Here is a 12,927-nt window from a genome sequence, read left to right as displayed (position 1 = left end):
TCTGGGACATCATGTCTTGCTCCATCCACCAACGCCACATTGCACCACAGACTGTCCAGGAATTGGGGGATGCTTTAGTCCAGGTGTGGGAGGAGATCCCTCAGGAGACCATCCGCCACCTCATCAGGAGCATGCCCAGGCGTTGTAGGGAGGTCATACAGGCACGTGGAGGCCACACACACTACTGAGCCTCATTTTGACTTGTTTTAAGGACATTACATTAAAGTTGGATCAGCCTGTAGTGTTTTTGTCCACTTTAATTTTGAGTGTAACTCCAAATCCAGACCTCCATGGGTTGCTAAATTTGATTTCCATTGCTAATTTTTGTGTGATTTTGTTGTCAGCACATTCAACTATGTAATGAACAAAGTATTTAATAAGAATATTTCATTCATTCAGATCTAGGATGTCTTATTTTTGTGTTCCCTTTATTTTATTGAGCAGTGTGTATAAACTTGACAAAAAACCCAACAAAAAACGAAAAAACTGAAGTATATCATGGATCTACTATTCACTTTTACAGTTTACTTTCTTCCTCAACTAGGGGTGTCAAATTCGATTTCATTGAGGGCCACATCAAGGTTGTGTTTGATCTCGGGGCCCGGGGTGCATGGCCAGAGGGTGTGGCCAGCACGATGTGTTGGGGGCGCCTGTGGTGACCCAAGCATTCTGCCAGTGAAAATGGGCTCCTGGGCCCTGTTTTAGGCTGTGATGGCCTCCTGCAGCCCTCTGCCAGTAAAAACGGAGCTTGGGGAGGCTATGCGCACCCTTCCCCCAGCTCCGCTTTCACTGGCAGAGGGCTGCAGGAGGCCATCGCGGCTGAAAACGAAGCCTGAAATGGCTGCACATGGTCCTTCCAAGTTCTGTTTTTGCCGGTAGAGGCACCGCAGGTCGTCCTTTGCTGTTTCAAGGACGGCCCTGTGGGCCAGATTTAAGCACCCCATGGGCCAGATTCAGCCCATGGGCCTTGAGTTTGACACCCCTGTCCTAAGCTTAGTGAAGCTCAATTTGTATCTTGAGATTTTTAAGAAATGTTATATTTACATCCACAAGTGAAGGAAGTTGCTGTTTGTGCCTGTTGCTGTTTTCACATTGCTGTCCCCTTTCTCTGTGTGTGAGAGGACATGTAGTGCGAGAAAGGGAGGGAAGGAAGGAAAAGAAGGAAAAGAAAAGCTTTCAAGTTGAAGTTAGTTCCTCATTTCATTACATAATGGACATGCCATAAGTTGTCTTAGCAATATTTTAGAAGTGCTTTGACGTGAGTTCTTTTTTGAACTTCAGAGCAGGGATGTCCAACTGACAACTTTATGACTGTGGACTTCATCTCCCAGAATTCCCCAGGCAGGCATGCTGGCTGGGGAATACTGGGAGTTGAAGTTCATAAGTCTTAAAGCTGCCAAAGTTTGTCAGCCCTGCTTTAGAGTCTAGTTTGCAGCCCTGATATTCCCTACCCAATTATTAATGAAGCCCAAGTCTGTTTGGAGTGCAGCGAGCCCTAAAATGAGATCTAAAGAAGGGCTTGTTGAAGCACATTACAGATAGGGTGTAACTCTGTTCTGCTGTCACATTTTTCAAGCAATATTTCCTGTTTTCAGTGGGAAGAAGAGAAAAATCTTGGAGCATCTCTGTTCTTAGTGGGCCTCAAGCAGACTAACACTGTAGGGTTTAGTTCTCAGCTATGTGGCCTTGCCCTTCTTGGTAAGTTTTAACAACATTTTAATTGAAATAATACTTCTGTATTGCTTTATTGATTAATTTGGAATAAATGGAATTTCTTCTATTAAATACTAACATGCCTTGACACAATACAAAATTAAAACTAAATCAAATCATATTGGCATTCAGTCTACATAGTGCAAAATTCACCTGGCTGGCCAAAGTTCCATTGAATATTTGAAGAGCCCAAAAGGTAGCATCTATCTTTCTGTTGTCTTCTCAATCATCTTCCCACAAAATATTCATCTGAGAAAGGGGATAAATGGTAACAAGTAAGCATTATTTCTTAGGGTATATATGAGGAAGTCCCTGGCTATTTTCTAACTAGAGCCCCAAGATTAAAGATTTTCTATGTAGCATTATAGATTCCTTTGCTGTATCCTCCAAGCGAACTTACTAGGAACATTAGTAGGTGTTGGTTTAAAGCTGAATAGGACTTGGACCCAACTTGAACTGGGGCCGGACTGTTCAGAGAAAGATACGTTTGAAATGTCCTCCTTGTAGCCCTGTTTTTTTTTTTTTTTTATAATGCTACTTGTATGTATGGGAAACTTTTTATCTGAAATCAGTTATTATTTAGTATGTATTAGAAACCATAAATTAACATTTAAAGAGGAGAGAATGTTCCCTCTGGGATAGTTCCTAATCCCTTCCATTCATTCTGGCATTTATCTTTTGATTAAAATTCAGCATACAATGTCTGAATTCCCTCTGTTTCAGTATCTTTTATATTTTACAACGGCTTTATTGTGTCCATTAAAATTCCCTTGCCCTCCCCTATGAATAGCTGTTAATTGGCATACTACCTTCAGGTAACTATTAAAACGTGTTAGATAGTTATACCCTTTTGCATGCGTTGGTTTCTCAGCTCTGATAAGAGTGAAGATGACACATCAGGATTAGATGCTGATCCTGATCTTACCTTATGGTACAGTTTAAAAAGTGGCAGTAGAGATCAAAATTGTAAGCCAATTAGCATCACATTTTTATCCCACTTCAGCTATCCTTTTGAAAATCTGTCTTTGATTAGCATTTTCAAATCTTTAAAATACATCCCTCCCTGATCAGTTTAAAAAGGAATTGGCTTTAGCAAATCACTTTACTTCTGTAGACAAAAGATTCACCTGAACGCTCTGATGGTCAGAAGCTATTTTCTATTGTGCTATATGCATTTTGCAATTATGCCAGATCTAATGGAATATATTTGTATAAAGAATAAAAGATGCTCATTCATTTATGAAATTTATATGCTGCCCATTTCACCGTCAAGCAACATTCACACTCCAGGCATCAGGTTGGCCTTCACCCATAAAGTCCTGGTTACAGGTGGAGACCCTTTGAGAGCTGTATGCAACAAAATTTCATTTGAATGTATGCTGATTAGTGTACATTCAAAGTGACAATAAAGTTAGTCTAAGTCCAAGTCTTAGCCTGGTTTATAATATTACTGTATATTTACATTTTTCCAATATTTGTATTTGTTTTTACTTTATTTTAAATCTGTTTACCACCCAAAGTCACTAGTTGCGATGCAACTGTATCAATCAAATAAATAAACAAGAGTATCGAATTTAATCTCAACTAGGCCAAGAAATACTTATTGAAACCAGACACTCTTCTCCGAGAAGAACTATACAGATGTTGTTTCAACACTGTAGAGCAGAGGTCTCCAAACTTGGCAACTTTAAGACTTGTGGACTTCAACTCCCATAGCTGGCTGGAGAATTATGGGAATTGAAGTCCACCAGTCTTAAAATTGCCAAATGTGAGGACCCCTGTTGTAGAGAATTATAAAAGCAAAGGGAGAAACTGAAAAGCATCCTGAATGGATTTCTTAACATCCCTCTGGGAATTTTGTACAGCAGGGGTCCCCAACCCCCGAGCTGCGGATTGGTACCGGTACACAGCCTATTGGGAACCAGGGTGTGCAAACGGCAGGTGAATGCACACAGTTTCATTTGTGCATGGCCGGAACCTAGATTGCATGCAAAAGCATACCCTCCCACTCTTCCTTGCCGCTGCTGCCACCGCCGCTGCCACCGCCACCAGTCTGAAAGGTTGGGGACAGCTGATATATATAGTACCTGCTTTCTGCTTTGAATGTAACTGCAATAATAGAGGAGGAGATTTTGTTGTTATTATGGCCTACGTAAAAGAAGGTGTTAAACTATTCCTTTCCATATCCTATAATCTTAGTTAAAATTTTCTTCCAACCCCCTAGAACTCCATATTCATTTTTAAAGAAAATGCTGACATAGTTTCTAGTGTCATATTCATCACCACTTCTCTTTGACCCCCCACGCATTAGCTGTGTTTTCTGGTTTAAACAATGGCATCAACAGCTGTTAAATCACAGGTAAAGTGGAGCTACAGAAAGGATTGCGAGCTGTTTACCACCTAATGCCGCTCATGTGGACCCCGGGATATCTGAACAGAGCCTTGAAAGTAATGGAGGATGTGGCCTTACTTCCTGAAGATGTGAAGCTTTGCCAGGAAGCAGTAAGTGAAAACTCATTTAAGCCAATGTGGCCTGGTCTATTTGTGACTCAGCAGCTGGGTTGCTACTATTCTCGGCACTATTTTATATAGCTTTGTTTTATATATGCACTGGAGTATTTCTTGAATACTGCTGGCATGGGGGACAAGAGTGTCATACAATCTTGTGGGTGTGGGAGGTTGAAAGTACTCCCTTTGCTTTTTCAGCTTTTCAATTGTTCTTTTAAACTCTGTTTTAATTCTGTTTACTTGTTGTTTTTAGTTATGGGTTTTGTATAACTTTATCATTTTTTTCTTTGTAAATCGTTTGAGTCATGTAAGAATGATGGGTGGTATAGAAAATTGATTGATTAATAAATAAATAAAATCTTCCCCTTAGGGAAATTTTTTTTCCAGAAAGCCAAGACAAATGATTTCTTTGCCCTTACCTCGTTGCTGATTCTGATTCTGACAGTTATTGATAATGCAGCTGATCTTTCCTGTTCCTTGAGTCTAGGAACTCTTCCCGCAGTGCTGAGGAATAGCAACTTCTGGAAAACCCATTCAAAAAACTCATAATACAGAGTAGCTCAAATTTCCATTCAGACAGCCTTTTCGTTTACCTGTTATCAAAGAAAGGGTACAGGTACAGGATTCTGTTGAAAATCATAGACAACATGATCAGTTGCTTTTTCTTTCCAAAACAGGGATTCAGATAGAAATTATATAACATAATACATTATAATCTCTTCTTGTAATTGTTACAATGGTTCAAACTATTATCAGCAAAGAGCATCTGTGACTTATTTGGAGTCAAAATCGGTAGTGATTTCAGAAAGGCCTGGTCTGTTCATCAAATAGCAGTCTTCAACCAACATACAAACATGAAAAAACCAACCTAAAAATTCTTAATATTTTCAGTCTTTTAAAACTCTTTTGGTCTTTAAATAGTTTGTTATATATTGCATTTCATATTTTCAGTTTACAATACATGCTTTCCATAAAGTTAAGCCCTTTTCTGCACTTAAAACCATGAGTTTTGGAAAAAAACAAAAACAAAAAATTAAGGTAATGTATCCTATTTTCAAACCACTCTGTTGTTCAGATTTAATTCCTAAGTTTTGTTTGGCTTTTAATTTTAATGTTTTGTTCTCAAAATGTTAAGGAAGATGCACAAACTGTGAAAAATATTCGCACACATGACACTTTTTAATGTTGTTTTAAGACATCCATGGCATTTTTGCTTTTTTGCTGCAAAGGTTGATGTTCTGGGAGACATTTTGCACCTAGCACCTGAGCCCAAGGTTTCTCCAGAAGATTCCAAGGATTCAGAAGAAGCACCAAAGCAGACACCACCAGAAGAAAATGAGGTGCTTCGACTGCCTGAATATCTAAAGCATTTTAAGGTATGCAGTTTCCTTCCATTTCTGTTTTTCCCCCTCTTCCTGAGGAAATAAGACTCCATTGCTACCTCACTAGTAATGGCACCAGGTTCTTGGGTACAGAGCTACATTCTTACTGTTTCAGACAGGAATTTTACTGGAGGAAAACATGTTCAGTGTCATTTTCCTACTACCTGGTCGCTGAGAATTTGTTTTTACTTTTCATACATCTGCCTTAATCAGCGAAACTCCTAATAATTAAAATGAAATGTCACTCCTAGCCTCTTGTCCTTTGCATCATATATCTGTCGGAAAGTTTTCCTGTGATTCTGAGTTCATGTCGGACATAGAAAATGTGTATCACAGCATCATATTTATTCTTTTTAGATCCTCATCACCTCAAAAGCTTTAGATTTATTAGCTTCCTTCCTTTGACTAGTTATTAAATGATGTCTTTATGTAAGTGATTACATGGCACTGATATAGCTTAATGATTAGAATGTTGGACCACACCTGTTAGATAAAGACCCAAGTTGAAGTTCATTGTTTGCTAAAGCACTTAAAAATGTCATCTCAATCTAATTTCCTTATACAGTAGTTTCTGTATGGTTTCTCCTATGTATACTGTCACCTCCCAAGAAAAAGCTAGATGTACAATATTCTCTATATATTTTAAGGCAGGGGTATCAAACTTGATTTGATTGAGGGCTGTATCAGGGTTGTGTTTGGCTTTGGGGGGCTGGGGTGGGATGCGTGCTGGTGTGCCTGTGGCCAGCTCAACATCACTCCGTTTTCGGCTGTGGCAGCCTCTTGCAGCCTGCTGCCAGCTAAAACGGAGTCCATGCACACGGCCTCCCCAAGCTCCATTTTTGCTGTCAGATGACTGCAGGATGCCATCATGGCTGAAAATGGAGCCTGGGAGGCCCATGTGTAGCTCTCCCGATCTCAGTTTTTGCTGGCAAAGGCACCACAGGCCGGTCCTTTGTTGTTCCCAGGGTGGCCCTGTGGGCCAGATTTGGCCCACGGGCCTTGAGTTTGACACCCCCATTTTAAATGCTCAATTGAAATCTAAATAATCAGAAATCACCAGGATTGAGAAAGAATTATAAAATAGTGAATGTTTTATCAGTGACCTAAAATATCTGCTCCCACCCCCTGATCTTCCATAAGGGCCTGAAAACATGACTCTGCCAGTTGGCTTGGGGTCCCAGTAGGGGAGTGTCATGCTGGAGGTGGTTAGTAGATAAATAGCAAATCCCACCTTACCCACTGTATACCTTGTTTCCTCCCTCCCCATCTTTTTACCATAGCTTATAATCTTATTGCTATATGTATATTTGTATTGTTTTATTGGTTTTAACTTTGCAGGTCATTCAGAATTGCCTTGCGATGTGATGGGCAGCAAATAAGTTTAATAAATAAAATAAAATAAATTAATGTCAGAATTAGCCTAGTGCCTTGCTGACATTTCAAAAGCTATGAAACCTTAATAAATGTTTAACAAAACCCGAGAAGAAAGTGTTTGACAGTCATCTTGCCTATCTCACTATTATGGCTCATGAGCCCTGGTGGCGCAGTGGTTAGAATGCAGTATTGCAAGCTAACTTTGCCTACAGCCTGAAGTTTGATCCTGATGGGCTGATCCTGACTCAGCCTTCTGTCCTTTCGGGGTTGATAAAATGAGAGCGCAATATGCTGACATAGTAAACTGCTCAGAGAGTGCTGTAAAGCACTATGGAGCTGTATATAAGTCTTAAGAGCTATTGCTGTTGCTTGCCATTAGGGCATTAAATTAAACCAAAAGGGTGAGGTTGGGAAAAGTCCAAGACCTAATATCCATCCAAATATTAAGACAAAGAAAGCAAAACACAAAGGAGAAGAGGAGACTAGAACAAGCTTTACACAATACCAAGCGTCAGTAGAGCAAAATGCTGATATTTCTGCACTAATACATGATTATGAAAGAAATAAGGAGAACTAGAGATCCTAATTCAGGAAAACAAAGACAAATATAAAGTGATGGGTATCACTGAAACGTATCGGGATGATACTCAGGATTGGCACATAGCCATGACAGTCTAATTTATTCAAAAGGAACCAGGGTAGCCTCAAACAGTCCCCACAAGAAAGAAAAACAGGAATTATCTAAAGAGGCCAACATTGAATACATGCAGAGTTCTCTAAAACATTAAAGGAAAAAGGGGGGGGAATGGAAGGAGAGGGACATACCTAAAGAAGACTACGTCAGAGTTCCAATCAAACTATCTCAATTCAGTGCTCAGAGACAAAGTCCATCCAAGTAAGACTTTATTAGAGAAGTCATATTGGCACATCTGGGAAAACCCAAATCTGAATTCCCGGGTTTTCCCCTGCTAAATTAGACTCACACCCAGCCTCCTTTTCTGATGACCCTCAAATCACACTCTCCAACCCACCTGCATTTTGAACTCCCGCCAAGTCCAGTCACTCCCCTCCAAACTCGGCCTTGAGCTCAGGCGAAAGAATGTTGTTGTGGCTGTCCTCCCTTCTCACTTTACTTTCATTCCCACGATCACCCCTCCTCCCTTGGGACACTCCCAAATCCGATTCAATATGGATGGGGGCTGACAACTGCAAGGTGGTCTTCTAAAATTGTAGGAACTCTTATTAGAATAGCTAAATTTCAGAATGAGCTAAAGCTTGCAGGAGATATAAAAACAATGAGTGTTCTTGGGTATGCAGAACTACTTGACTCCTGTTTTTGTGACTGTCTTCCATCAAAAGGGAAATGGGGCCTTAGCAGTGGTGGTATTCAGCCATTTTGCCAGATCGGGCGAACCGGTAACAAGGATTTAGCGTGGGTCGCCAAACCGGTAGTAAGTTCTGGCTGGCCACACCCCTGACCTGGTCGCCCAGTCACTGCTGGCTCCCTTGACCCGCCCACCCGATGTTCGCTCACCCCACCCGCCTGATGCTTGCCCCTTAATGTATTTCTTTTTTTCCCCTCTCAACAATCAGTTGTTCATACAATCAACTGTGCCGGGATTCCCCTTGCTGAGGCCCAGGAAGGCAAAAAAATGGAGGGAGGGGCTCAGCTCCCCCCTCCATTTTTTGCCTTCCTGAGCCCCAGAGGAGCCTTCTGGGAGCAAAAATACCCCCCCCCAGAGGCTCTTCTGAGGCCAGGAAGATCCCAGAATGGAACTGGGGTGGTGGTGCTGTGTGCCCCCTCCAGGCTCCATTTTGTTTTCTTCCTGAGCCCCAGAGGAACCTTCTGGGGCCAAAAACGTTCCCCCTAGAGGTTCCTGTGAGGCCCAGAAGGCCCCCAAAAACGGGTGGAGAGTAGCAAAAAAAAAGCCATGCCCACTCAGTCACATGGCCACACCCACCTAGCCACGCCCACAAAGCAGTAGTTTAAAAAAATCCCATCACGGCCTTAGGTAGTCATCATTATGCCCCCAAATAAACTAAATTAAACCAGGGCCAGATAGATTATTGAAAATACTAAGCAGACATCATTTCAGAGTCATTGTACTAATATTTGAGAACTCTTGGACTAAAATTTTAGAAGCTGGGAGGAGAGCAAATGTCATCCTCATCTTCCAAAAAAGGAACTATAAACTACCAGCCTCCAGTCCGTCTGAATCAATGAGAGTTTTGTACCCGTTATATTTTGGTGATTCAAATATTATCTTGAACTCCTGGCAGAATTAAAGGTTCATGTATTAACTGAATGATAGAAAATGATTAATAATACATTTCTGCACAGAATTTAAGAGAGTCCTTTATTCAGTAGGCTGTGGCCTAAGAAATTTAGAAGTCCGGTTTACTGTGCGTCTTATTTGACCGTATTTGTTTAGTTAGCTGGTTATTAGTTAGTTTAGTTAGTTTTTGATTAGTCCATAGCCCATATCAAAATACAGAGTCCAAACAAAATTATTAATAAAATTCTGTAAAAACAATTTAAAATGAAATCAGAGTAAAATACAATAGTTTGATATATAGATAGGTAACATAAAATAAAATATTTCAGTATCACCCCTAAAATCTACTGACCTTATTAAAAATCAATGCTGGCTAATCCTTAGGTTTATAAATTATATTAATTCATTTACTGTAAGTAACTTTTTTTGGAAAAATAATACATAGAAATTTAAAATGGCTAGTGTTCAAATTTTCTGAGATAGTTTTCTTCTCATTCTCCGGGGTGTTTCTCTTTCAAGGCAATTAAGTTGCCTTCTGAACCTTAAGCTGTCCTATAAAATAGCCCTAATCACAAATGACCCTGCATCTTAAAGCACTTAAGTGGATTTTTTTTATTTATTCATCACTGCAGTGTGTTGCAAGAAATACTGATGATGGAACGTCCTGTTTGGCCAAGGTCCCTCCTTGCAGCCCAACCTTGTATATACCCCAGAGGCAGGATGAAAGCATTTTCAACAGCTGCTTAGCCAGAGCTGAGCATAACTTCAAAAACACCTTTAGAAAAAAGCCATCTAGGAATCTATTGTGCAAAAGCATAAAGAAGAGGGGATCTTTTTATTAGACAATTAATACTTTAATTATTCCCACCTGTTAGCTGTAAGGTTGGCTGAAGCAACTTGGCATAAGTCTTTGCCTCAGCAGGGAGCCTCAGGGCGGGACCAGAGATCTCTAAAACGTTGGGATGGTTGGGAAGCCATTTGTCAATTTTAGGGCAATGAGCTTTTGTTAAGCTTTATTAATGCTTTTAGAAGCTCAGCCTACTTCAGCACTTAACCAAACTAAAAACTAATATATGTTGTCTTTGCATTGTTATCATTAAATAATATATTTTGTTTTTGCCAAAAAACCTAGCTTATGCATGTATGTGTATATGTTTATGTATATTTTTATGTTTGTGTATTTATTTATTGGATTTATGGGGCTGCCCAATTCAAACAATGTGAACCTAGGAGGGCAGATTACAGCAAAAACAAAGACTAAAACAAAAACAACAATACCTCTCCACATAATGCTAAAAAAAACTATACAATATCTGAAATATAAACCATTGCGTGGATTTGTTTAGTTTTTCCTTTTGGGAAAGGCTGAATGCTCATTTATTATGGCCAGGGCAATTTTCCAAGAATAAATGTGAATCAGCTGTAATAGGCCTACTTGTAGAATGTCAAATTCCAGGTTCAAAGGAAGGAAGAATTATATGAGCCAGACCAGTCTATGTTGATGTAGTGAAACTGATTAACTGTTTTTTTCTTTTTTTTTCTCTCTCTTATGCTAACCATGACAGGAGCTGAATTCTAAACTCCACTCTCTTGGCAAGGTGGAATCTAGGAAGCTGTTAACTCTGACTACTCAACTTGTTGAGGAAAAGCTACAGGCATCTGAAGAGGAAGACATTGCAAAATACAAAGAGAAACTTGAGGAGTGGGAAAAAGAGCGAACAATGCTGATTGAAAGGGAGCAAGAAATGAAAGAAAAAGCTAAGGAAATGATGGAAATGAAAAAAACAGCAAATGCAGCCACATGATGCTTTTGCTGATAGACTTCCATTATGCCTTAGGTTGTCTTGGCAATAAACAGAAGCTCATCCTGTCTAGTACCTTCTACAGACTTGGCTCTCCACGCATTAAATCTTTACACAATCCAGGCTATATGTCATCCCCTTCTCTAAAATCTATTATTATTGCTGTTCTTCTGAAAGTATATATTACCTCTGTTGTGTCTGAGAACAAAAGTCTGTCATTTAATCAAATGGTTCCTTTAAAAAATGTTGGGGTGAGATAGTACATTTAGAAGAACCATTGTCATCGTCAGCACATGCTGTTTTTCATGACAGTTACTGTCAAGAATTGCTGGTAGTTTTGAAATCAGAGAAAACAATAAATAAATGTAATTTGAATGTGTCCATGTGTTCATACGTGTTTTGTTGTTTCTTGATCAAAGCACAGTTTCCAAACTTTCCAACTTGGGAGTTAAAGTGTAGTTCAGAGAATCAGAAATAAATCTATTCTGCCGTGATCTGTGAATATTAATCTGGATCAGCTCTTCTCAATCCTTGAAATAGGTCAGATTACAGCTCCTATTACTAACGAATGTGAGAGAAAGAGGCTGACCTAGACTCTACCTAGGAAGGCACTATATACCTTTTTAATAAAATACAGTAAAATCTCAATAAAATAAATCTCTTCATTTTGTTTTGTCAAACTTCTTGCCAAAGTTGATGTTTAAATATAAAACTAAAAACGCCATCAGGAGCTAATTCACCTAGAACAGGGGTGGGCAAACTACGGCCCGGGGGCCACATCCGGCCCGTTGGTCTGTCCAATGCGGCCCGCCCTGAAAAAAAATAACTGCCATTGGTCTGTCCAATCCGGCCCGCCCCTGAAAAAAAATCGCTGGGTGTGGCGTATTGCCCTGTGTCGCGTGTGGCCCCCAAAGCTGCAAAACAGTGCGGAGCGATCTAGGGGTAGGAAAGAAAAGAAATTTGCAAAGGCCTCGGCTGGGAGTTCGAAATCACCTTCAAGTGCGACCTCTCCGAAGGTGAGTCCCGCCGATCCCCTTTTTTCCCGGGGCTTCCAGGCTTAAACTTTGCAAAGGCAAAGCTTGCAGGCTGGGCGTCTTCCGCCGAGGAGCGGGAAAGGTTCCACCCGGCGGGCGGGGCGGGCTGCTTGGAGCCACCTAAAGCTAGGCCGCTGCTGGTGGAGCCTTGCCCTGCCTTGGTGCCCGTTCCCGGCTCGGCGGTCCTGCTCGGGCGGCACTTTAAAAAGCCTGCTCCCAGCACCCGAGCAACTTCCCAGCAACTTTAACTCGCGGGCACTCGCGCCTCACCCCGAGCCACACAGCAGCCCACTCCAAGCAGCCCGCCCGCCCGCCGGGCGGAACCTTCCGCTCCTCGGCGGGAAGACACTCCCGCCTGCAAACTTTGCCTTTGCAAAGCCCTGGAAGCCCTGGAAACTCCCGAGCAACTTCCCAGCAACTTTCGGCTTCCTTTAACTCGCCGGGCGCGCGCGCCTGGCCCCAAGCGCGCGGAGCGGAGGAAGCCCAGCGGGCGGGCGGACTGCTTGAGGAGGCTCCGGGCTCCCCTCCGCCAGGCATGAGCCTGCAAAGTTAAAAGGAAGTCGAAAGTTGCTGGGAAGTTGCTTGGGTTTCGGAGGCTTCAGGCTTAAACTTTGCAAAGGCAAAGTTTGCAGGCTGGAGCGTCTTCCCGCCGAGGAGCAGGAAGGGCTGCTTAAACTTTGCTCGGGCGGCACTTTAAAAGCCTGCTCCCAGCACCCGAGCAACTTCCCAGCAACTTTCGGCTTCCTTTTAACTCATGCGGGCGCTCGCGCCTGGCCCCGAGCGCGCGACAGAGGGAAGCCCGGCGGGCGGGCGAGCTGCTTGGAGGAGGTGACCCAGC

The 12,927-nt window shown here is 41.6% G+C and overlaps 1 protein-coding gene across 2 annotated transcripts in view; it reads left to right on the top strand.

Annotated features, from left to right (window-relative positions):
• Positions 1-11,434, top strand: part of MRPS27 (mitochondrial ribosomal protein S27) — a 46,223-nt gene extending 34,789 nt beyond the window's left edge. For both annotated transcript variants that reach the window (XM_026670645.2, XM_087958257.1), the window contains exons 8-11: positions 1,596-1,698; positions 4,073-4,215; positions 5,451-5,597; positions 10,819-11,434. In XM_026670645.2, coding sequence (XP_026526430.1) covers positions 1,596-1,698; positions 4,073-4,215; positions 5,451-5,597; positions 10,819-11,058 — 633 coding nt within the window. In that variant the 3' untranslated portion in view covers positions 11,059-11,434. The remainder of the gene's footprint in view (positions 1-1,595; positions 1,699-4,072; positions 4,216-5,450; positions 5,598-10,818) is intronic.
• The last annotated feature ends 1,493 nt before the right edge of the window (positions 11,435-12,927 follow it).

Source organism: Notechis scutatus, chromosome 2 (genome assembly GCF_049901735.1).
Source record: "Notechis scutatus isolate UNSWTSFEM ecotype Mainland chromosome 2, rNotScu1.2, whole genome shotgun sequence".
In the NCBI taxonomy this organism is placed as follows: domain Eukaryota; kingdom Metazoa; phylum Chordata; class Lepidosauria; order Squamata; family Elapidae; genus Notechis; species Notechis scutatus.
The sequence above is the reverse complement of the archived record's forward strand: the minus strand, read 5'-3'. Positions and strand labels throughout refer to the sequence as shown.